We start from the raw sequence: 25,308 nt of genomic DNA, 5'->3' as shown, positions 1-25,308 counted from the left end.
TGATTGTCAGAGCCTCAGTCATGGGCCTTTGTCCAGCCACGGGGAGGCTGGGAAATGGATGCACATGGTACTTTCAGCCTCTGTAGTGGGAAGTGGGCTCTGCCTCAGAATGAGGGGAATTCCCCGTCACAGGAAGAGGGTTCAGATCCTAAGTAGCCAAAAAGAAGAACAAAGAATCAAGTAAGATGGTAGGTGTTAAAAGCGGTTTGAAAAGGTATCAAGCTCAACACACCTGCCAAAGATGATTATTCATTCCATTAATATCTCTGCAGATACAGAGGGGAGAAAGTTGTGATGCCTGCCCTCAAAGCACAGGACAATCAGGGAGGGAGCAGGCACGGGCCAGATGACTCCTGTTCTAGGCAGGGGTGTTCTCTGTTGAGAACTGTTGTGGTTTCCCTGCTTAGTACCCATCCCTCCTCTTCTGGGAATTGCACCCCAGTTTTCATCTGAGGAACTGCTCCTCGTATCATTTTCAGCTTGGGTGCTTCAGGTGGAGTAACGCCCCGGCTTGAGAGTCTCCTGTGAACCAGGCCTGGCCGGTCAGAGTCGCAGAGTGCATTATGCCTTGTGCAGACTTACGCAATGGTTGGTTTAGGGACGGGCATGTGACATAAGCCAAGCCACGGGGTCCGATCAGAGCCAATACCAAGTATCTGAGTATCTTAGAAACAGATGTTGTCCTTTCATTTGGACTTGGAGGTGTGAGGGTGTCAGCGTGGAGCGCTGGCAGCTGTCTTGTCACCACAGTGTAAGGACAGGCCCAATCCTTAAGGAAGCAGAAATGAAAAATGGCCTGGTCCTGATGACATAGTTGAGCCCCTGGATCAAGGTGTGCCCTGAACTTTTCCATTATGTAAACCAACCAAACAAACAAGCCAATACATAGTTCTCTTTTGCTTAAGCCAGTTTGGGTGAGTTTCATATCACTTGAAGCTAAAAGAATTCTAATTGACTCTCCCGCATACACCCTGCCAAAGCATCAGCCTGGAACCAATTCCTTGGGAATGTCCACAGTGAAATCATCAGAGGCCTTCTCTCCGGGACAGTTCTTCAGAGCCCCGTGATAAGGCAGGTCCCCCACAGTCATCCCATTTTATAGATGGGAATACAGAGGGACAACAGAACAATAGCCTGGGGTACTCAGCATGGACCTAGAGGCCCGGTCTCTGGATGAGGGGCCTCTGGTACCATCCCCAAGCTCTCCACATCTCAGCAGTAAGTCCACAGAAGCCAATCTGGGGATGTATGGCCTAAAAACAACCTGATCATGTGGCTGATGCAGTGGTTGGTAGGATACTTAGCCAAGCACACACATTGTCTATGTAGAGCTAAAGAACCTAGCCCAGGCCTATGACAGAATTCTTCCTGGCAGCAGGGTAATAATCAAACTGGCCCAGGTCTTCTCCATCTCTAGGGCTCTCTCTCACCCCCTCCCCCACAACCTGCCTTCCCCAAGGGGGCCATGAGTACTAGTGAAACTTCATTGCTTCCCACAATGAGCAGTAAGCTAACCATGGTGTTTGCTCTCAATGACCAGCCCTTCAAAGTGAGGGAAAGCCTCACTCAAACCTTAAGGAAGCCAAGTAAGATGCTGATGGGGGTTTTTTGCGGAGATGCGGTCAGCTCTGTCCATTCTAGGGTTTGAAGAGCTACATGAGGGCAGAATCCACCTCTAAGAAACCCTGCTTGTAGGTCTTGCTAGGAATCAGGGTCCCATGAACTAGAAGCTGCTCAGAAAAGAATCAGACGAGGCCCTTCCCTAGCAGGCTCTGGGAACAACCTGCCAGCGCTGCAGCAGTCTAGAGCTGCTCAGTCAGTTACACAGGTGGATGGGCCTGGGACAAGCGGAGAGCCATGTTGAGGCACCCGGGGCCTCTGCTCTACTTATAGCACCCGGGGCCTCTGCTCTACTTATAACATAGTGTGACTATGTTGGGATGCCAGATCCCACATGGAACCTTACTGTTCTTGTCCACAGTCAGAAAAGTAGGTTTCATAAGATGGTCCCGGCTTCAAATATGCTGTCCAGTTGTCAGACCCCATGTTCTGATTTCGGGTCCTGAAACTGTAGGCCCCATTGATGCCTCAACAGGACTCTTTGGCCTCCAGGCCAAGGATCTGGTACTGCAGGCCCCAGTGTCCCCCATAAGCCCAAGCTCAGCAAAATTGTTAGCAGGCTGGGGGTAGGGCCCTTGGGTATATGCTCATCATTTCTGAACCATTTTTGGAATTGGGCTGGCAAGTATTTGCAGCCTGAGAAATGTTGAGACATTACCTTTCACCAGTGATAGAAGTAGTTCTAGAAACATCCATCTGCAGTTTCAGCCTGAGCTTTGAAAAAATCATATGAAAACTGTTAGCAATAAGTATGTTTTCAAGCTAAATGTAGGCATGTCTGATAGCCCAACAATTCCACTCCTAAGTATACATACCCAGCAGAAAGTATACATACATGTCCCAAAAGACATGCGCTATTTGTAATAGCCAAGGCTGGAAACAACCCAAATTTCCATTAGCAATGGTATCAGTAAATCAGTCGTCGTGTATTTATAAAACAGAGAATAGCAATGAAACTGAGCAAACTATTTCATAGCCAGTAACATGGATGAATCTCACTGAGCAAGAGAAACCAGAAAGAAAAATAGTATGTACTATCTGATCCCATTTACATAGTTTTCAAAAACAGGCAAAACTAATCTGTGGTGACTCAGGCTACCATAGAGGTTACCCCTGGAGGCAATGACTTACAGAGGGCACCAGGGGGCTTTGGGGGCTGGCGATGCTCTGTTTTTGGTCACACAGGTGATAGTTAACACAGGCTTGTTCACGGGAGCTGTACACTTATGAGCTGTGCCCTTTTCTCCATGTATTTTGGACTTCAATTAAAACGCCTATTTAAAAAAAATAAATAACCCCTCTGACCCAATCTACCCCAAGCAGAGTTCCAGAAAGCCTGGAAATTGAGCATCTCTTTCTGTGGTACCCTCCACTGATCCTTAGATATTTGGGTTCTCAGATGTCCTACGAACTAAGGTCACCAACCAGAGCTGTGGGGACATGGGCAGAGAGGAAGGTGGCCTAGTGGGACAACTGTGTCCGGGAGGGAGCGCAGAGGCTTCAGGGGCATGCAGGCCTCCAGAGGGCTTGCCCTAGTCTTGTACGAGAAGACCAGACAGACTAGTGCAGGGGCCGAGCTGGGGCTCCTCAAGGTCCCCACTGAGGTCAGCCCCTGCAAGCCTTCTTGCAGCCTGTGCTGCTCAGATAAACTCCTTCCCCAGGCCTCTGAAAGAAGAAAGGGAGCACATCTTGTTGTAGGGCTAAGGCAGGGAAGGGGCAGAGGGGCCAAGTTAGGACCCACTTTAGACTTGGCATTGGGTCCAGTTTTCACTAGAGTTTCTTTCCACATTGTTCAAGCTCTCCCGGACGATCAACTGCCTGCTGGCTCAGCTGACCAGCACATAGTACATGACCTGGCACTTGTGAGGTTTCTAGTGTGTTTGTCTAAGAAGTGGAGGTCATGGAGCCAAAAGCCCTACTGCACCTTCTCTTGGAGAGGAGAGCTCCCCACCTCATATGTCTGTGTGAAAGGGACAATTCCAATGTTGGGAGGTCCTAAGAGTACCTTGCACACAGTAGGTACTTCCTGAGCTTTGTTGAAAAGTTGGTTAAAATAGAGTTTCCAGGCCTGGGAATAGGATCTGGGTCTGCCTTAAAGCCAGATAAGTAAGTACTTCCTCTGTGGGCTGGGCCCAGAGGGAGTAGGACCTGCCCTAGGCCACATAGAACTCTCTGGAGTGCCTGAGTTGTATCAGAGAGGACTGTGTAAGCTTGAAGCACGAGGCACTGTACTCAGAGAGAAGCAGAGCCTTCCTACCTTCACCCCACTGTACAGAAAGGCAAACTGAGTCAGAAAAACTCAGTGCCTCGTTGCTACCTGACAGCTAATCTGCTAAATCCTGGATTAGTGCTGGGCTATCAAGCCTGCTCCAGCTCTGAGTTACTTCACAGAGGCGTCACTGCCCACTCAATATACACCCATAACCAGTCCAGCTCAGGCACCCCCACCCAGCCTGCCTCGGGAACAGGGGTCAGCAAACTGTTTGCATAAAGGGTGAAGTAGTAAATACTTGAGACTTTGCAGTCTATGGGTCTATATAGTCTCCATCACAGCTCCCCAACTCTGCCTTGTAATGTGAAAGCAGCCAGAGACGACCTGTGAGTAAGTGAACGGGCATGGCTGTGCTCCTTGGTTTATGAATGCTGAAATTTGAATTTCCTGTAATTTCCACGTGTCATGAAATATTATTCTTTAATTTTGTTTTCAACCATTAAAAAATGTAAAAACTGTTCTTAGCTCATGGGCTTTACAAAAATAGGTACAGGGCCAGATCAGGCCCTCAGGCCATAGTTTGCCAATTCCCTGTTCTAGAATGTGCTGTCCTGGGGCCCATACTCCCAGAGTCACTGAGATGATAAGTCATGTCCTCCTGAAATATGGGTAGTAATAGAGTGACCTACTGTTCTGGTTTGCCCAGGGCTGAGGGGTTTCCCAGGATGTGGGATTTTGGGTGCTAACAGCAGGACAGAGTCAAGGAAAACAGGATAGTTGGTCACCCTAGGTGGTAATCATTAACCCAAAGAGGAGACAGGCTTCAGGAGGCACCAGTCAGGGTTCTAGCATGGCCCCCTACGGCCTGCCCCACACACTGCCTAGTCCCTGCGGTTTGTGGTGGAGATTTGACCCGCTCTGCCTGGCCCGAGGCAGGGAGATGCCCCCCTCCTCCAAGCAAGAAAACCTCTGTGGTCTGGGCGCTCTCAAAAGACAGGAAGTTGAATCATCAGCTCCGGTAACGTCTCCGTCAGCCTGTGGGTCTGCCCAGGGAGCTCAGGGCTCTAGGCCCAGGGGGCTGGCTCTACGCTTTGTTTGCTGCTTTCTCTGAACAGGAAAGCTCCAGAGTGAGGTTTCCAGTGAAGCTTCTGGAGAAATGAGAGCTGTTGAGTCAGGCAGTGAGAAGAGCTAGATGGCAGGTCCACTGGGGCTCTTGGCCAGTGCTGGCCTAAGCTTGCTGTGTGGCCTTCAGTGACTCCCTCACCCTCTCTGTTTCTTGGCTTTGCCTTCTACCACAGAAATGCTGATTCTTGAAATCCCCTTGAATGGTGACCTAAGTGAGAGCATTCTTGGTCTGTGGACAACTCATTCTAGGTTCTACAACCAGAATGCTCAGACACACATCCCTGTCTCCCACTCACCTGGGAATAGGACTTGACCAGCCACCCCCATTTAGACTGCCGAGGCCTTAGGAAGGTGACAATTCTGAATTCAGGGGTCTAGAGGAAAGGAGCAAAAGAGGAGAAGCAGGTTAAAGAGGGATACCCACAGATAATGATGATAATCATACCACTTGTTTATTAAGCTCTCTCTATGTGCCAGCCCTTGGATGATCTGTTTGATCCTCACAATGACTCTTTAGGATAAGGGCTGTCATTATTTCTACTTCATAAGTGAGGCAAGTGAAGCTCAGAGAGGTTAAGTATCTTGCTTACAGTCAAACAGCTGCCAAGTGGTGGAGCAGGCATTAACCACATTGTTAGACTGTACCTTTGAAGTTCTGGGGCTCAGGAAGCCTCAGGGGGAATGGGGGAGGGATGAGCTTCCCAGAGAAGTCAAGAGTCCAGTGAGGGAGAAAGTGTTCTTCCTGGTGCTGCACAAAGACCTCCAGAGAATGGGGAGTAGTTGGTGGTTGCTGACCTTAGGGACTGTACCCCTGGAGGAGGCAGATCGTGCCCCCACAGATTCCCCAGATGGTCTCTGAGAGCCTGGTGAGGAAATAGGACACACAGCAGGATTTTGCTGCAGAGAAGGAGCTGAGCATTTACTTTCTGAGAAGAGGCAGCAGGCTCTGCTCCAAAGGTGCCCCCTGGGTGTCTCTATGCTATTCCCCGCCCTGGCATAGGTGCTATGCTCAGGGTTCAGAACGTGGGCTGCAAGGCCCATGCCACACACTGCTTGGTCTCCCGCTTCCTCTATGAGAGAGGGGATCAAGAGAATTTGGCAGGTCTAACCATGCTTAACAGAGGACCAAGCCAAAGCGGGATCAGGGGGGTGTTCCCAGGGTGGGAGGCAGCCCCCAACTTAGCCATCCTCGGTAACCCAGTAGGTAGATGATCTGGGGCAAAGAGGCCACCCCAGCTCCCCAGGCTACTGACTGGACCCCCCGCTTAGGCTCAGGCCAGGCTTGGAGATGCCTTCTCTCTAATGAGCAGCAGGTTCAGAGCAAGGCTTAGCTAAACCCCTGACCATTCCTTACCCTCTCTGGGGCACCATGAAATTCTCCACACAGCTCTTAATCTAAAAGGGGCCTTATTAATGCTTGCTACGTAAGCACTAGCTGGATAGGTAAGAGTGGGGACTTGAGAGGATTCGTTAGCCTGAGGACCTGGTAGGGGCTAGGCCTGGACTGGTGCCTTGGGGTTGAGGTAGGGGCCTGCAATCTGGGTGCAGGGGTTGAGGCTACCCTCCTGACCCCCACCTGGGCATGCACTGGACCCCAGGCCTCAGGAGCCAAACCATCTTTGCAGACATTTGGCTTCTATACCTGGCTATTTTAGGCAGCCCAAAGCTAGACTTGATTATGGCAGAACTGAAATAGCTCATTAGACGTGACTGGCTCACCCTTCCAAAGGAACCTTTTGGAACCCCTGGGATCTTGTGGTGAGCACACCCCCCCCCCCAATCCTATCCTCTAGTCCCTCTGGCAGGAAAGAAGGAGCAGCCCAGGCAGCCCGGCCTCACCTAGGGCCTCCATACAGAGTGTGGGCTCCATGGGCACATGTGGGGCTGAGGGCCCCTGGCAGGACAATGTCTCTGGCCAGGTCGAGACCCTGCCTTCTTCCCTGCCCCCAGCTCCTCCCCACGGGAGAAAGGATAGAACAGGACTGGCCAGTTGAGGACACTGTGGGACTGTGCCCAGGGAGTGACAGTTCTGGCCTCTCCCTGTTCCTGATGATTGCTAACATGGGTGTGGGGCCCAGGACGGAGGCCCCAGGCCTTCCCCAGTCCAAAGGCCACTAACAGCCCAGTGGCTGAGAGTCTGTCCGAGGGGCTGGGTCTTCAGGCAGGGAGGTGCAGGACAAAAGAAAGGAGGACAGGCAAGAAAGAAGGAAGAGGCTGGGCTTAGTGCATGTCCTGGGGCCTGAGTGAGTTTCTGCCTGGGCCAGGCTGGGCCTGGGGCTGCCCTCAGCTGCCCGCAGTATACAGCCTACAGCCTCTGGACAAAGCTCTGTATGATGGCCCAACTTCTTTGGGCCCTCCTGCTCCTGGGTGGCAAACCTCCTGTGGGACTTGAGTGAAATATCACCAGGCTGCTGGGCTCCCAAGGCAAGTCCCTGCCTAAGCTACTCCTGGCAGAGAGTCTCCTCTCGGGGGCATTTGCCCTCATCAGAGGTGGATGCTATCAGACTTGTTCACGGTGGAATTTCTGACCCAGGGCAGGTAGGTGAAAGAGATCTTTGGGTCCGGGGGCCCTTTGTGAGCCCCCCAAATTGCCTCAGCTGGGCAGTGCTCCCTGCAGCTCTGGTCACTGGTGGGGGGGTGGGGGCAAGTGGACTCCATGGGGCCCCGAGTGATGGATTTGGGGGGGACCTCACAACTCTCAGGGAGCTCCTAGCAGATGCAGTGTGGCTAGAGCAAGGAAGACGATCTGGCAGTTGGGGCCATTGGTGCAGAAGTCAGGGCTCTGCCTCCCCCTTCACGGGGATACCCAGGCTCAGTGAGAAGCCTGGGCAGGGATGGTGTTGAGGGAATACAGAGATGGCTGAAGGGCTAGACTCAAAGCCTCTGGCTCCCTGACCCTGGACTTGGCATGGGGCGGGGAGGACGCTGAATGGGACAGACTATGAGCCCAGAGCCTGAGCATCTCAGAAACCAGAGGAAGGCCTCTTGAAGAGGTGGGCCTGCCGAGTGAGACAGAAAAGTCATCAAGACAGGGAAGCTGGGAGCAAGTCTGGAGGTAGGAACATGCCAGCAGGTGTATGGACCAGTGAGTCACCCTGGGGGGAAATATGTACAGAGCTTGTGGGTGATGAGATGGCAGGTGGCAGAGCACTCTGGCCCTGAGCTCCAGGCCCTTCCAAGTCTTCACCCACTGTTAGGGGTTGAATTGTGTCCCACCAAAAAAAGCCCTAACCCCCCAGTACCTGTGAATGTGACCTTATTTCAAAATAGGGTATTTGCAGATGTAATCCAATTAAGATGAATCATTAGGGTGGGCCCTAATCCAATATGACTGATGTCCTTATAAGAAGAGGGGAATTTGGACATAGTCACTGGCACCCATAGAGCATGCCATTTGAAGACACACAGACACAGAAGGAAGACAGCATGAAAGATGAAAGCAGAGATTGGAACGTTGCAGCCACAAGCCAAGGAACACCTGGAGCCACCAGAAGCTACAAGAGGCAATGAAGGATCCTCCCCTTGAGGCTTCAGAAGGAGCCTGGCCCTGTCAACACCTTGAGTTTGAACTTCTAGCCCCCAAAGCTGTGAAAGAACAGTTTTCTGTTGTTTTAAGCCACTCAGCTTGTGGTACTTTGTCATGGCAGCCGGGAAACTAACAGAGCAGGCCAGTTCTGCTGTCTGGAATGGCTTTTAGCCAGCTCTGTCACTGCCGTCATGCAGGCCGTCAGGTGCGGCTTCTCTGTGAGCCCTGATGGGGAACCCTTGTCCAGTCGATTGGGAAGGTCTGCAGGCCAGCCTGCCTCCCCGACTAGACTGTAAGCTCCTTCCAGGCAGGGCCTGACCTATAGTAGGGCAGTATGATTCCTGGTACATCATGGGAGCTAAGTCAATGTGAGGTGAATGAAGACATAGTTGAGGAGTAATGAGACCCTCTCAGAGCCATCTACTCTTCCACAGCCTGTTTTAGCTTGGATGGACATAGGAGAGTCCACAGAGAGGTTATAGCGTCATCCCCACGGCACATTCCTAGCTCTTCCACTGTCCAGCTCCCGCCTGGCCCCACGTGAGCCTGAATAACTTGGGGAAATTCCTAACCTTCCCTTTCAATCTGTCCATTGGCTCTAGGAGTTTGCCACAACATAACTGCTCAGGTCCCTCCAACAAGGGGACTGTGTCTGTGGCTCGATGACTCATGCACACTGCTCCATCCCGCAGCCTTGGGCGGGACCCAGGGCTGGGGATACTGCCAGCCAGGGCAGGGTAGGAGCTGGGACATCCCATTGCACCAGCCCAGTCCCCAGGAAGGGAGTGTGCTCAAGGCTTCAGGACAAAAATCTGGAAGCAGGGAGGCAACACTCACTTGAGCTGAGATCTGAGTGACAAAAAGAAGCAGACAGAGGGTGCAGTGAGTTCAAAGGCCCTGAGGTAGGAATGAGCTTGGCATGATCAGGAACTGAAAAGAAGGCAGAGGAGGCTGGGACATGCTGAAAAGGAGGTCAGTGGTAGGACATGTGATAAAACTGAGCTCACCTGGATAATCCAGGATAATCTCTCCATCTCGAGGTCCTTGATTTAATCATGTCTGCAAAGTCCCTTTTGCCATGTAAGGTAACATATTCCAGGTTCTGGGGAGCACAGCGTAAACATCTACCCACCACAGTATCTCTCTCATCCTCTTACCTGCCCCTCTCACTCCATTGCTACATTTCTGTTTACCTATCCATCTACTTATTTGGATCTGACCATGGATCTACTAACCTCATCACCTGGCCACAGTTTATCTCTCTTACCCCTTTATCAAGTATCAACAAGTTATTTATCGATCTCTCATTCCTCCATGGCTTTCATCTTTCAATCTGATAACTGCATCATCCCTCAGCCATCGGTCTAATAAACTGATTTTTAAACTCAGTCTACCATTCAATTCTCCTCTGTCCATGATGAATTGTCAGTCATCTAGCTCCATATTTGCACATGCGTCGCATATGTAGACATTCTTTCTCAATGTCTACAAACAAATTCAATAAATATTCATGACTGCTTGTCATGTGCCCAATTCTAAGTCATGCGTGGGTGAGAAAGCTGGTTGATGACACCTCCCAGTAGCCACGCTGGGCCCTTCTTCATCATCGTCCTCATCACAGTCAATGCCATCACTGTCAATCCGTGCACACTCTCCAGTTTTGTTCTCCACATAGGGATCATTTTTATATGGACTTACGAGACAAATCCAGACTGTTCTGGTCTGCCTTTTGCTCACTAGCCATCCTGTGTATAAATAATGCAGACTCATTTTAACTTGATCTTAGATAAACTGTAGGTAGAAAACTCTATCTGCTGGGCAAGCATCTTATGCATCAAATAACAAATCCTAAAGTTAAATGGAAATTATTTTTAGGTTGTCTGGGCAAATAGCACAGAGGATGGCAACTCCAGAGACGTTGCATCAGGCAATGTTTGGGCACATGCAAACACAACACACACATACACATGCACATGGGCACACACAAATGCACACATGGGAATAATCTCTCTTTCCCCTGCCCCCACATAGTGGCTCCTTCCTGGCTCATTCACACTCTTGTGTGCATGTGCACACACGGCCAAAGTGGACAGTTCGACGCTGACTTATGCCCTACCTCATCTTGTTTCCAGTATAGGAATCTCACCCCCCCACCTGGACTGTGAGGTCCTCTAGGGCAAGGTGGTGCCTGCTCTTTCTCGGGCATACCCTTCCAGCCTGGCCAGCCAGAGGACAAGACACTTAAGAGCTGTTGGCCTTTCCTTGAACTCTGAGGGCAGCTGGGGATCAGGGAGATAAGGAGCTAGATGCCCAATGGCAGAGGCTCCCCAGGGAAGCCCCTACTGCCCAACACAGTCCCCTCTGCCCCCTGTGAATCTGCCTCTCTTGCTCCAGCCGGATGCCAGGGTAATGCATGCTTTCCTTCCTCTGTAGAACTCTCCTAAAGGAACTGTATTAGGTGGATTATCTGCCTGGAGCTGGTCTAGCTGGGGATCAGTTTGACAAGAATTCCCTTGTTTCTAAGCATCTCTGCTGCACAGGCATCCAGGCCAGTTCCTGTCCAAGCCTCTCCCCAGGGCCCTGGCTGGAGATCTAGCACATTTGGAAGCAGGTTGGCACCTACCAGAGCTGCAGGTCCTGGATGCCCACCAGTTACAGTGTCCAAGGCCAACCCAGACTCACAAGTCACTTTGTCCACAGCCCTAAGGGAGGAACAGCTTGCTCACTAGTGCCTACAGGAGGCTCCCAAGGCATCTACCTTGTACCCTGGAGCACTTCCCAGCACTGGGAGGCTGGTTAAGGCCAGGACACCATTAATGAAGCCTTGACTGGAGTGAGGCATCTCAGGGCCAGCTTCCCTTGCTGCTTCCAGTTCCACAATGAGGCTTGGTTCCATGCACATACTTGACCCCATCCAAATCCAATTTATGTCCCTCCCCCATCCTGTGGTATCCTCAGGACAGGGACCTCATCTAACATCTCTGTAACCTGAAGCCTGCCCAAACCAACCACAGGAATTGTATGCAGAACAGATCTGCACCTGTGCACAGCTCACACCAACATCCTGCACGCCCAGAGCCCAAATCCTGGCCTCAAGCAGTCTCCACATCTGCCTCCCAGCCCAGAGCCCTCACTCAGTGGGTTTCATTAACTGTTGAGAGCCCAACAGGTAATGAATTATCCCCACATTTGTTTCCTGAGGAGCCAGGCTGGGCCAGGTATCCTCAAGCCAAATGTTCTGGGAAGAAATGATACTCCACCTGTCAGAGGAGGGAGCTCCTCCAGGGGGCCAGGCTACTCAGAAACTTCTTCTCACACTGGTTCCCAATCCCAGCCTGGCCCATGTTCAAGTCCCAGCAGGCTAAAGGCCAAATGGAGCTTTTCCATGCTCCTGCTGGAGTTCAGACTCCATGGGAAGGCTCTGGAATGGACTTAGAATCCCAGGCTGGGCCAGCTGGAGAAGCCCAGAGAGACCCTGACGCTGGGGACCAGAGAGGGCCAAACAGAACCCAGGCCACCCAGGAGTCAGCAATGGGGCTAGGCTAGAGGGCAGGTTTCTTGTCCCTGCCCTCCAAGACCACACTGTAGCCCATCACTGGGCTAGGGAAACATGACACCCCCACACACACACCGATGCTTCCGTCCCTGGAGAATTCTAAGCCCTGTGGGGCAAGCAACACTACCCAAATGCAAAGGGCTCCTTAGGGCTCCCTCAACAACCACAGGGTTGACTCCTCCTCTTCGTCTCCACAATTCCTACCCCAACCCTTCCCAGCTTCACTCCCTACACTACAACACAGGCAACCGGTCACCAATTTGATGAGTCTCTTTCCAGATGCTTTGTTTTTTCTATGAAATTACATACGCCTGTGTGGCTGTGTTCAAATAAAAATGTAGGCTTTTTAAGGTATTTTTTATTTATTTATTTATTTTTAAAGATTTTATTTATTTATTTGACAAAGAGAGACACAGCGAGAGAGGGAACACAAGCAGGGGGAGGGGGAGAGGGAGAAGCAGGCTTCCCGCCGAGCAGGGAGACCGACGGCCGGGCTCGATCCCAGGACCCTAGGATCATGACCTGAGCCGAAGGCAGGCGCTCAACGACTGAGCCACCCAGGCGCCCCTTTAAGGTATTTTTTAGGTTTTTAATTTTTTAATATGAGATCATATTGCACATTGTACCCTGAAACTTGCATTTTGTTTTCAGGTATACAGCATAGTGTTTTGATATTTGCAAATCCCTAAACCTGCTTTTCACTTAACACTTTTATTAGGGCTCTTTCTACATGAAACATGCAAAACCATACAATGCTTCTTCCTTTGCTGCCTTCTTTTTTGCACTGTGGTTTATTTAGCCAGTGCTCTGGTGATGGACATTCAAGCTATTCCCAGCTTTTCTTTTTTCTTTTTTAAAGATTTTATTTTTTTAAGTAACCTCTACACCCAACATGGGGCTTGAACTCACGACCCTGAGATCAAAAGTCTCATGCTCTACCGACTGAGCCAGTCAGGCACCCCTGTAATGACATTCTTAAACAGATCTTCTTGGGCCCACATCAGAGGGTCTCTCTGGGGTGGATTCCTAGAAGTAGACTGCATGTTTTCATCTCTTTCTTCCAACTTGGGACAACTGCAGGTTCTCACCTTCCATCCTCAGGCAGCTTACGAGTATATTTTCCTGTACAAAGGGCAATTTCCTCTCAGGAAGAACCCTAAGGCCAGCTATTAACATCATATTCTGTGCCCCATTGCTCTGCTGTGAACCAGACAGACACTCCTCATCTCTCTGGATGGTCCTCCCCCCTCCCATCTCATCTAAATCGCTATCTATATGCAGGTCCATCTCCAGACCCTTCTCAGACTCTGGACCATTCCACGCCACAGGCTCCCAAGACTGCTTGTTTTACCATCCTGCATATGCTTAAGGACTTGTCTTCCTCAATGGGCCAAAATCCCTTGAAGGTAAGATCTGGACCTGGAACTCAGTGCCCTAAGATAAAGCCTTGTTTACATGGATGCTTGTTAAATGCACGTTATTTCTAATAAAACCAGATTAGCTCCAGCATGGCTATGAATTCATCAGTAAATGCATGGGAAGGGTGTTCGTAAGGTTGCCAGATGAGGAGAGATTTGCTTCAGTCTATCACAAACCCTGGGGAAAAGCCAAAGGGTTTTTCTTATACTGTTCAACTTGACTTGGAGCCAGTGCCTTTGGTTCTTGGTGGTTCTTGGGTTGAGCCAGGCCCCTCAGCTCCACTCGGGGCGTCTCACACTTTGATGAGTGTCTGGTCAAGCTGGCTCCTGACTTGGCCAGAGGTACTGCCTGCTGCCAGTTTCTGGGGAAGTGTTTAGAGGCCCCAGGGATCTTCTTTGCCTTTTGCCATCTGTGGCCACTGGGCTAGGTCTGCGAGTCTGAGAAGAGACAGGTGGCCTGGCTGGCACATCATGCAGACATCTCCTAGGACTGGTCAGTACCATCTCTAAACCAGCTCCAGAGGGGTGCTTCTCCCAGGCATGCATTTGTAGCACCACAGAAAGTGGCAAGGCTGGATCTTGCCAGGGCAGTGTCTTAAGCCACAGATGCAGCCCTGGGCAGCTTTCCTATCTGTCCCAAACCCCACCTGCAGCTCCTGCCTGGAGCTTGGGAGGCAGAGCTGCTGGATTTGTCCTCTCCTGACTGCCAAATTATATGCTTTGCAAAAGACTTGGCACAGGGTAGGCAGCCAGGAAATAGTTACTGAATGACCAACAGAGTGAATTTCTACAGATACATGATGATCCATCTCTATAAACATGCATATTACAGAAAACTCATTTTCAGGTAAAATCTTGGAACAAGCTGTAACAACTATAAATTTTCCCACTCTCTCTTAAACCCACTTAATCAAACTTCCGTTCATGCCCCTCTGTTGACATGGCTTTTATCAATATCACCAGTGAGCCCAACATGGCTGAAACTAATGATCAGTTGTCAGTCCTTATCTCACCTTATTCCCCTTGGTAGCTTTGGACATAGAGATTTCCTCCCCCCTGAAATGCTCTTACCTTGGTTTCCAGGACATTCCTCCTATCTCTCTGGATACCGCTGCTTCCTTTTTACTTTCCCCTACCCACCCCCCAATTTTAAAAAAATCATTACTACTATTTTTGAAGATTTTATTTTTAAGTAATCTCTACACCCAACATGGGGCTCAAACTCACAACCCTGAGATCAAGAGTCGCATGTTATACTAATGAGCCAGGCAGACGCCCCTCCCCCAATTTTTTTATTGTGGTGAAATACATATAACATAGATTTTACTATCTTAATCATTTTTTTAAAAGATTTTATTTTATTTATTTGACAGAGAGAGAGACAGCGAGAGAGGGAACACAAGCAGGGGGAGTGGGAGAGGGAGAAGCAGGCTTCCTGCTGAGCAGGGGATTGATCCCAGGACACTGGGATCATGACCTGAGCAGAAGGCAGACGCTTAACCACTAAGCCACCCAGCCGCCCCTATCTTAATCATTTTTAAGTGTACAGTTCAGTGATATTAAGTACATTCACACTGTTGTGCAACCATCACCACCATTCATCTCTGGAACACTTTCATCTTGCAAAACTGAAACTGTACCCATTAAACGATGAGTCCCCATCTCCCCTCCCTACCCCAGCCCCTGGCAAATACCATTCTTCTTTCTGTCTCTGTGAATTTCACCACTCTTGACATCTACAGTATTTTGTGACTGGCTTATTTACTTAGCATAAGGACCCAAAAGTTCATCCATGTTGTAGCATGTGTCAGAGTTTCCTTCCTTTTTAAGGCTGAATAATATTCCATTAGATGTCTATACTGCATTTTGCTTACCCATTCATCCATTCATCCATCAATGGACACTTGGGGTGCTTCCACATTTTAGCTACTGTGAATAATGCTGCTATGAACACAAGTATACAAATATCTCTTCAAGACCCTGTTTTCAATTCTTTTGAGTATATATCCAGAAATGGAATTGCTGGATCATATGGTAATTCTATTTTTAATTTTCTGAGGAATGGCCATACTGTTTTCCACAGTAGCAGTACTATTTTACATTCTCACTGACAGAGCACAACAAGGGTTCTAATTTCTCCACATCCTTGTCAACACGTGTTATTTTCTGTTTTCTAAAAATAGTAGCCATCTTGGGGCACCTGACTGGCTCAGTTGGTAGAGCATGGGACTCTTGATCTCAGGGCTGTGAGTTCAACCTCCACATTGGGTGTGGAGCCTACTTTAAAATTAAAAAAAGGGGGGGTGCTTGGGTGGCTTAGTCGGTTAAGCATTGGACTCTTGATTTTGGGTCAGGTCATGATCTCAGGGAAATGAGACTGAGCCCTGGGAAGGGCTCCACCCTCAGCATGGAGTCTGCTTGAGATTCTCTCTCTCCCTCTCCCTCTGCCCCCACCCCAGCTCATGCCCTCTCTCTCTCAAATAAATAAATATAATCTTTTTAAAAAAATAAATAAAATAAAAATATTTAAAATAGTAGCCATCCAGGGCGCCTGGGTGGCTCAGTTGGCCTTTGGCTTGGGTCATGGATCCCAGGGTCCTGGGATCAAGCCCAGTGTTGGGCTCCCTGCTCAGGGGTCAGTCTGCTTCTCCTTCTCCCTCTGCCCCTCCTTGCTGCTTGTGCACGCGCACTCTCTCTTCCTCCCCCCCTCAAATAAATAAATAAAATCTTTAAAAAAATAAAATAATAAAATAAAATAGTACCCATCCTATTGGGCGTGAGATGGTACCTCATTGCAGCTTTGATCTGCATTTCCCTAATGATTAGCAACATTGAGCATCTTTTCATGTGCTTATTGGCCATTTGTATCTCTTCTTTGGAGAAATGTCTGAACACTTCCTTTTTAACAATATCTTGCTGATTCTTCTTCATCTTCCAGACCTCTTAACATTACAGTGGCCAAGGGCACCATCCTTGGACCTCTTCTCTTTCTACACTCACTTCCTTAGTGATCTCAAACAGCCTTAGATAGCTTTAAATACCAGTCACCTACAGATACCTCTCAAAAGATGTCTTCAGCCCAGAATATGCCCCTGAGGTGAGGCTGCCATTTCTAGCCGCCTATAGGATGGCTGCATTTGGACATCTAGTAGGTCTCTTAAGCTTACCATGTATAACACTGAGTTCCTTACCCTGCCCCAAATCTACTCCGTCCATAGTCTCCACATCTCAGTTAATGGCAATTCTGTTTTTCCACTGGCTCAAGACAAAACTTTTGTTGTCATTCTTGACTCCTTGTTTTCTCACACCCCATCAATAAACGTCAGAGCTATCTTCATAATATATATGGAAATTGACCACTTCCACTGCTACCATTCTAGTGCACGTTAACATCATCTCTCACCTGGTCTATTACAGTGACCTTCTAACCTGTCTTCCAGCTTCAACCTTTCTGCTTTCAGGCTGTCCTCCATCTGACAGCAAACTAACCTGTAAAAACCAGTGTCAGATCATGTCATCATGTCACTCCTCTGCTCAAAAGCATCTTTATTACACCTAGCAAAAGCCAAGTTCCTAACAACACCCTATATAATCTCTTTCTTATACATTTACATAATAAGCACATTCCTGCCTCAGGACCTTTGCATTTGCTGGCCTCTCTGTGGAGACAGTGGTTTCTTTTACTTCGTACCATGGACCCTTTCGGCAGTCTGTGATGCCTGTGGATTCCTTCTGAGAATAATATCTTTAAATCCATAAAATAAGTTTCATAAATTATAAAGAAAACAAATTACACTGAAATACAACTCTCAAAATATTTTTAAAATGTGTAATACACAGTAATATATGTGTTTCTTATTAACTCATTAAATTATAAGAGCTCGCAGCATAATTAGGAAGTAGTGATAACTGTAATGATATTTTAAGATCGTTGTAACAACGATAACGTGATATGAAAATATCCGTGATTTCTAGTAGCAATGGTATCACGGGTGGTGCTAATATTACTGTGATTTGCAATCTGCATTCATTATTGAAGAACATGCTAAATGTTAATTAGTGAAAATAAAGATACAATTTTTTCCCCATCTAAAGCCAAGACCCCCCGAATTTCTATCCACAGATCTCTGGAGGGGGGGTGTCCGTGGACTCCATGTCAAGAACCCCTGGCTTAGAATGCTCGCTCTTCTCCCATAAGCCCTCACAGCTCATTCCTTCACCTCCTTTTATGCAGAAGCCACCTTCTCAGGCAGCTCTTCCCCGAGGACTCTATTTAAATTGCATGACCACATTCCCTATCCCCCTTTCCTACTTAATTTTTTCGGAATAGCATTAACTAACCTTCAAATATATTTTACTTTAAAAAGTTTTGTGTATCTCCTTCCACTAGAAAGTGAGTTCCATGAGAGTAGGCATTTTTGTCTGTCATTTTTGTGCTGTGTCCTCAGCCCCTAGAATGGTGCGTGGTATACCAGAGGCACTCAATAAATATTTGTTGACAAAAGTGAATGATTACATCTCCAAGAACTTTATGTTTCTTCTCATTTTTTTTCTGTAATAAGTTAATGATTTGTGAGGCTTTTACTAAAGACTAAGGAGTTATAATTAGCTCCATTGCTATTATTCTGTTAACATTTTCAAGGTTAACCTTAAACAGTAGCAGAGAACAGTGGGAATCCAAGAATTTTGATGGAGCTTCCAGTCCTAAACAAGAAGTGCCTTCCAAGGACTCCTTAGGGGACCTGGGTCTCACCCAAATTCAGTGAACCACCTTAGAGGCAAAGTGCTACCCACAAAATTCTTTCTTGCTATTATAGCAATCAGGCCCCCATCCTCAATCAAACCAATAATGCTATTACTTTTTATTTCTGGCAGTGGGGTAAAATGGAAAAAAATGTAGTCTTTGGGGTCGTGTGGACTAGGTGCCAATTCTACCACCACTTGCTAGCTTGTGTGACTGTTAGTAAGTCACCAAACCTTTCTCAATAGGTAAAATGGGATTTTTGTGAGGATGAAATGGAACGACTTGCATACTGCACAGCACAGAGCAGGTGCTCTATAAATGGTCATCTTCTCCCTCTTCCTTCTCTCTGGGTCATTTTATAACTGCTTGCCAAGGTTCACAGGATCCTGATGGCTAAGAGGAGGAGCCTGTCCCATCTTTTGGTGCATGTAAGCCCTCTGCAACCAGACCCAATCAGAGCGGTTTCTTTAGACTGTGCCACTGTCAATTGGTACCCCCATTCCCACTTCAGATGTGTGGTTGAGACTGCCATCTGGACCTTGACCATGAAGCCCACCACGTATCAGTTTTTTCTCCTCGCCTTCCCTTTTGCCCTAACTGGGAGATCTTGTCTAGGTCCTCATGGAGAGCAAGACGAAAATCATTGTTCTCCAGTTTTTCAGTGTTAAGAACTTTCAGGGAGCACAGTCACCCTTCCAAAATTTAAGCACCAGGGAAAGTGCTAATGTGCGCTGTGCACTCTGAGCCAGGAGTGTTTGTGTTTACACAAACAGCATGTATACCCACACACCGCTTCAGGACCCCTCCAGCCATCCTGTTCTACAGAAGAAGAAAGAGACACAGAGAGATGAATGCTCTTGTCCACATCAAGTGGCTACTCAACTGCAAAGCCAGGATTAGAATCCAGGTATTTAACCATTTTGTTTCATGTGAACAGCCTGCGTCATCTGTTTTCTGGCATTGAGCTTGGGTTTGAGAAAATCCTAACAACTGACCACTCAGAGCTGGAGTCAGGTCTAACCAGGAGGTGGTACCCCAGTGCCTCAATCTTGCCAGACAAGCCTCCCCAGACTTTGTGAATGAAGGGCAAGGAAGAAAATGTTGCAGTGACTCCCTTTGAGCTCATATTTCTTTCTTGTTGCAAAAAGTGCTTATTTCTGCATTCATCATCTCCCTTTGTTGTGTAGACAATCTACCCTGTCAGAGGATTTGTGCTGTTATTATGAGTTTGTTTATTATTAGATTTATTTCTCCTATAAGCAAATGTGTTTACAACATTCCATCGGGGGATCTTTTTAATTGTCACATAAATGTCATCTTATGTAAATTGTATATTTATCTTTCCATAGAAGGGGGGTGGAAGGGAAAGAAAGAAAGAATAAACAACCTTCAGTCTTGGAGAGGGAAGGCGGTTCCTGTCCCCGTTCACAACTCACCCACATGCCTTCAAAGCCAAAGGTGAGTTGAAAAAAATTATTGGATTATCTCTGAGGGGCAGCCAAAAGGGAGAGGATAGGAAAAGTTGGCAACGATGCTTTGGGGATGTTGACCCAGGCTCCCAGGTCTCCCCAGCCTGAGACCAGCCCCTCCGCAGCTGGGAGCATCCGGAGAAGGTTGCAGCTTGCCCCCCACACCTCCCCACCCAGGAGGCCAGCCCAGCTCCTTCCTCGAGAGAAGGTGAGCGCGGCGGGCGCAGCGGGTTGGGTGGGTGTGGCCCGCGGCTCCGGGAACGGACCCAAGGCCCCGCCACCGCCTGCGAGCCGCCCGACAGCCCGCCTGCCTGGCGAGCGCAAGCGCTTCTTCCAGAAACTGCGAGGATCCGAGCGCACTGTTTGTGCACCACAAGGTCAAGTCGGGAAGTGGAGCCGGAGGAGGAGGGGCGAGGAGGCGAAGGGTGGGGAGAGGGGCGCCCCGCTTCCTCGCCAAATGCCAGCCTTTGGAAGTTGCCCCCTCGGTTTTTAACCCTTTAGGGGTAATGGGAAGGACGAGCTGGGGGGGGAAGGGGACACCGCGGGGCAAACTCCAAGTGGGACCGGGACGAGCAGCTACCCACCCACCCATCACTGCGTTCCCCACCCCCCGGAAATGCGGGGCAGAGCTGGGAACCCGGAGGCACCCGGGCGGGGGAGGGGGCGACGAACCCGAGAGGGACCCTCTCTACGGACCGCCCCTCCTTTCTTGAGGTCGCCCACAATTTCAAGTTTCCCCCGCCCGGGATGTTAGTTTCCATCTGCTGTGGGTGGGGGAGGAGGGCCGCGCCCCCTCCCCCAGACTCGCGCGCGCGCCCCTCCCCTCCGTTCCGGCCAGCACTTTCTGCTCACTTCTGGCGCTGCAAAGCGCCACGCGATTTATTCGATTCGCATTTTTAAACCAGCAATTCGGGAGCAGGGCCTAGGGCGAGGGTCTTCCAGCGCTGGAGCCCCGGGAGGCGGGGTGCTCAGTGCAAACCTCGTTCCCTCCGCGAGTGTCGCCTTCAGGCTGTTATTTGCAAAGAAACGTCTTTTTGACGCAGGGAGAAATGGCAAATTTTAAGTACGTCATTAATATGGCGCCAAAAGATTTTTTTAAGTATAAGCTTGCCTTTTTTTTTTTTTTTTTAAGGTTGCGGGGGGCGCCGCCCGGGTCTGGGGCGCGAAGGGGGCGGAGTGTGAGCAGAAAGTGTGAGTGAGAGAGTGGAGGGGCGGGGTGTGTGTGTGAGTGTGTGAAGTGTGAGCAGACCTGATGGGACTTGCACGGGCGCAGCCGCCGCTCGGCCCGGCCCTGGGGACAGGGCGGGCTGGGGGCGCCCCAGAGCCCATGGGGAGTCTGGGCCCGAGGTGCAGGCACACGGGCGGCCCGGCAGAGCACCCTCCCCCCGAGGCCTGCAACGCTACCTGGACCCGCTGCCGAAGCCAAACAACGGGGGGGGGGGGGGGGGGCGGGCGGCGGGGGGTGTCAGGAGTGGAGATCCGAGTGAATAAGAAAAAAGTGGCTACTCCCCCTCCCTCGCTCCTCCCGCCCGCCCCCACCCCACCCCCACCCCAACACATTTTTTTTTTTTCTAAAGAGATCACAAGGAAGTCTTGGTTTAAAAAGAAACAGAAACATACACAGGGGGATTGGTGAATGGTGCCGACCGCGGCCATCGCAGTTTGAGGCTATTTTTTGGGGGGGGGGGTGAGTAGCGTCCATGGAGTTACTTTGCGCCCATTCCTAGCGGCAAGGGCTTAGGTCCAGCGGGCTGACCGTCCCCAGCAGGGGTGCGGGGCCGGGGACGCCGCAGGCCCGGCCGCCTCCCTCGCTGCGACCCCGGATGGATGCGCGCCCCCCGCCCGCCCGCGCCGGCCCCAGGAGCTCCGGGTTTCGGGAGCATCCTTCCCGCGCCGGCCCCCGCCGCGGCGCGTAGTCCAGGGCAGCGCCCCTCGGAAGGGCACCGCGGAGGAAGGTAAGATCCAGCCCCCAGCGATGGGCCCTGCGCATCTCCGCGGCGTTATTTTGTGTTTTTGCAACAGATCTGCCAGCGCTCCTCGCTCTCTCGCTCTCTCTCTCTTGCTCGCTCGCTCCCTCTCTCTCCTGCTGGCTGCCTGTTCTAGGAAGCCAGGGCGCGGGGGGGGGGGGGGGGGGGATGCACAGCACAGGAGAGAGAGATTGCGCATGTTGGTCAGTCGTGTTTTAAAGAGTACATTGCGGGGAGGCTGAGAGGGGCGCATGCAACAACAACTTTTGGAAGGGTGAGCTTGGCGACCTTCTTTATTAATGACTGCGGCAAAGCGCCCCCGGGCCGGTGAGGGGGCGCGGGCGGGCGGGGGCGCGCCAGGGCTGCAACTTGCCCCGCGGGCTCCGGCCGCGCGGAGGGGCTGCGGCGGGAGACAGCAGTGCTGGGGAGGTCGTTCTGCCGGGGATGGGGGTTCAGAGAACCTGGACCTATCTGCTCTCCTGTCGCCCTGAGTTTCATTTTGTTGATAACGCAGCACGTCCGGCCGCCGAACCGGGCTGAGCCGGTGCACATGACTCCGCGCTGGGCTCACGTGCAGCCGGTCCGGTCCCAGACACCTTCCGGGGGCCACCGCCTCCGCCCTGTCGCCCCCTCTCTGGGCTGGGTGCACGCGGGCGCTGCACGCGGGGGCAGCATGCTCAGCTCCCCGGCGCGGAGGCTCTGCACAAATTAAACAGTGTTTTGGAGGGGCGGGGGACACCCTTTCCAGGTGAGTATGCCGGCTGTGCAGCCCCGGCGTACGGGGCGGGGGCTGGGGTTGTGGGTAGCCCCCCCTCCGGGGCTGCGCGGGAGTCCGGCGGGGGAGAAGCGCTGGGAGAGTGGAAATGTACCGGCTGCGGCCGGAGCGGCGGGTGCGCGCCCGCGGGGCGACGGCAGGGGGCGTGGCCCTTGTTTACCTTCTCCCAACTCTGCTGGTTCGCGTCCCGCTTCGGGGACGGTACTGCAGTCCCCTGCCCTCCGCTTCCGTCCCTGCGCCCTGGGTGGTACCGGGAAGATATAGGCAAGTGGCAGTCTCAGCCTGGGACATGCACACCTGATCCTCAAATAAGTGACATTGCAGCCCCAGCCCCCACCAAGCACCGCTGCAGTCCCTCTCCCGGATCCCCGGCCGCGCCCCGCCCCCGGCAGTGGCATCTTCCCGGCCTCACCTCCTTCCTCCCTCTCTCCCTCCCTCCCTCTCTCCCTCCTTCCCACCCACTCGCCTGCGCCTGCGGAGCGGCACCCGCCCGCTTCCTCCCCGCCTGGGTGCAGACTTGTGGCTGCCTCCGGTCCCTTCCCGCCTATCCCCGAGCCTGAGCCTGAGCCACTCTATTCTCCAGGCCAAGGGATGAGAAGGGGTCAGCTTGGCGATTCGTAGCTGTTACATCAGAAGACGAGGATGTCTGCGAGACAGGCAGGAAGGCTTCGCTGTGGCTTCCAGAGGCCCAGGACATCCCCCACACACCCAGTCCCCCGCCACACGTAGCTGCCCGCTTCCCAAGAGGCTCGGCTCCTCTTACCCGCTTCACCTAAAGCCCCCCCCCCCGCCCCCAGCGTTAAGTCCACCACCCCCGGCCCGAACCGCCTCTTGCCCTTCCTTCGCCTGGGCCGGAGCCCCCCGCAGCCACCTCCGGCTCCTCCTCCCGGCTCCCGCGGTCGGAATCACGCCGGCGCGCCTCCAGCCTGCGGTCCCGCGGACTGCCTCCAGGGGCGGGCTGGAGGCGCGCGCCACCCCCTCCCAATCCCCTTAGCCTCCGCCGCGGGCCGGGACGCTTTTTTTTTTTTTAACCACCTTGGCTACAGGTCTAGTGCCCGGGGCTGGTGGGGGCGGGAGGGGACGTGTTTCCCTTTGCCGTGAGCCAAGGGCACACTGCACCGGGCGACTCTGGTCTCTGCAGATTTCCAGACCTTGCTCCCGCGCTCAGCACCCCTTGCTCATCCACTACGGGACACAAAGTTTTACCCAGAGGCTGAGTTTGTAGGGGGTCATCGGGAGGCTTCGTGTCTGCACTCGGAGCGGCTCCAAAGAGGATTGGGGAGGGGCTGAGAGGGCGGGACTGGCCTGCCGCCTTGCCTTTGTTGGAAAGGGGAGGAGCCCCGAGCTTTGAGCCTAGACTGGCTGTCAGGACGTCCCCTTAACATTTCTGTTTGCAAACCGAATCGGGCCCAGGTGGTGGTACGGCCGCCTGGCCCCTCCTCCCACAGTGGCATTAACTCCCTCCCTTCACTGGTAAAATTCCCAGTAGGACATTTGGCAAAAGGGCCGTGCAAGGAGCTGCCAACCGGGCCTGGCCCTGTTTTGGGTTCCCAGGGTGCTGGCTTCTCCCCTACCCTGACTTCCTCTCTCACCTTAGGGCCCCAAGTGAACGCACTATCCTCCCGTCTCTTCCTCAGGCGGGTTGGGACTTGCAGAGCGATCTAACAAGCAGAGGAGGAAAATAACAACAGAATAACTGTAAGGGGAAGGAATGAGTAATAAAGCCGACCCAGGCAGGGAGGAGGGCTTTCATGTTTAAGAGACGCTATTTGCTTTTTAGGTCACAGGCTGCAAAACAGGCTTTGATCCGAAGTGGGCGAATAATTTATTGAGAAAGTTTGCATGGTAGGGGGAAAAAAGGGATGTTTGTTTGATCTGGAGTCCTCTCAGTTGTCCCAAGTGCTGTTGGGTGTTGTTTGGAGTGGAAAAGCATTTGGTTCTACAGCAAATCCCTCGCAGAGGGAAGTCCTCGCCCCAGGCAGCAGGACTTGTAGTGAATGTTGGTTTTGAAACTGTTTGGCCAAAGGTCTCCTCAGCACTTTCGGAGATGAAGTGTTTAAGGACAAAGTTGTTTGGACTTGGGATGCAGCAAATGTTTCCAGAACATTTCCCATCCAGCATGCTTTTCCTTTGTCTAAATTGCACGGCTAAATGGCCAGTAACACTAATCCAAGAGAGCTTCCACTTGGCTTTCATTGGGGGGTGAGGTGGGACTGCTGGTCCCAGTCCCCAAGGTGCACCCCAGAGTCTTGAGGGTAGGCCTTTGACACTGACTACTATCCACATCCTTGAGATGGGAGGGAGGGGGTGCAGGGTGTTCTGGTTAACTGGACTTCCAAGTAACGGGGAGGTAGTTTTTCTTATACCCAAGACTGGGTTCAGTGACTTCCGGTCCAAATTCTTCACAACTCATCCAGCAGGCTCTTCACAGACCTCACAGTTAGTTCTGCCTTTAGGTGCTCCAGGGGAAGGCCAGGATTGGCCTGCTTTGTCCTCCATCCACATAGGACCCTGACTGTGTGGCTAGAAGTTTAGGAACCCAGGGAGGTTCTCAGATAACCCATAGGAATCTGGAGTACCTCAGCCACACTCTGGGGTTGTAGGCCTGTGCGTGGTAGCCCAGCGTGCAGGGCAGGGTGCACCACCTGGAGTCAGATAGCCTGGGTTTGAATGCTATAGCTATGCAGTTACCAGCTGTCACAGTTGCTTTGTGCCTCACTTTCTTCATCTGCAAGTGGGGTTAATAACAGTCCCTACCCCATGATTGGTGTATGGATTGAGCAGTATATTGCATAAAGAAGATTAAACCCAAAGCCAGGCATGTGGTAAGCACTTGATTAGTATTGGCCATTTTTACTATTACTAATGATCTACTGAGGGCCCAAATGCAGCTTTG

The 25,308-nt window shown here is 51.3% G+C and overlaps 2 protein-coding genes and 1 non-coding gene across 13 annotated transcripts in view; 1 reads left to right on the top strand and 2 right to left on the bottom strand.

The window, feature by feature from the left end:
- Nucleotides 1-25,308, top strand: part of JADE2 (jade family PHD finger 2) — a 112,003-nt gene that overhangs the window by 39,982 nt on the left and 46,713 nt on the right. For 3 of the 11 annotated variants that reach the window (XM_032425147.1, XM_032425139.1, XM_032425146.1), the window contains exon 1: nucleotides 21,276-21,625. The exons of 1 other annotated variant lie outside the window; for it this stretch is intronic. The gene's annotated coding sequence lies outside the window, so the exon portion shown is untranslated. Of the gene's footprint in view, nucleotides 1-19,950; nucleotides 20,048-21,275; nucleotides 21,626-21,667; nucleotides 21,912-22,296; nucleotides 22,386-23,311; nucleotides 25,238-25,308 lie in introns of those variants that run through there. 7 more of the 11 variants (XM_032425149.1, XM_032425141.1, XM_032425143.1 and 4 more) reach the window with 6 other exon arrangements.
- Nucleotides 5,974-23,645, bottom strand: LOC116645098 (serine/arginine-rich splicing factor SR45-like). Its single transcript, XM_032425075.1, has 5 exons — nucleotides 23,619-23,645; nucleotides 22,879-23,033; nucleotides 22,573-22,652; nucleotides 21,864-22,336; nucleotides 5,974-6,027 (listed from the first exon to the last, which is right to left on the bottom strand). Exons 1-5 carry the CDS (start codon nucleotides 23,643-23,645, stop codon nucleotides 5,974-5,976), a joined length of 789 nt encoding a protein of 262 aa, XP_032280966.1.
- TRNAK-UUU lies at nucleotides 12,924-12,996 on the bottom strand. The gene has a single exon. It is a non-coding gene; the product is annotated as a tRNA-Lys (tRNA).

Source organism: Phoca vitulina, unplaced genomic scaffold, assembly GCF_004348235.1.
Source record: "Phoca vitulina isolate PV1807 unplaced genomic scaffold, GSC_HSeal_1.0 scaffold32, whole genome shotgun sequence".
In the NCBI taxonomy this organism is placed as follows: Eukaryota; Metazoa; Chordata; class Mammalia; order Carnivora; family Phocidae; genus Phoca; species Phoca vitulina.
The sequence above is the reverse complement of the archived record's forward strand: the minus strand, read 5'-3'. Positions and strand labels throughout refer to the sequence as shown.

Coding starts and splice junctions, on each gene's coding strand:
- LOC116645098 (XM_032425075.1), bottom strand. CDS start 23,645: ATGACCCCCTACAAACTCAGCCTCTGG. Junction 22,337..22,572: donor ACCAGCAGAGTTGGGAGAAG/GTAAACAAGGGC, acceptor TAATTTGTGCAG/AGCCTCCGCGCCGGGGAGCT. Junction 6,028..21,863: donor CCTCTCAGCCTCCCCGCAAT/GTACTCTTTAAA, acceptor CCTCTCTCATAG/AGGAAGCGGGAGACCAAGCA.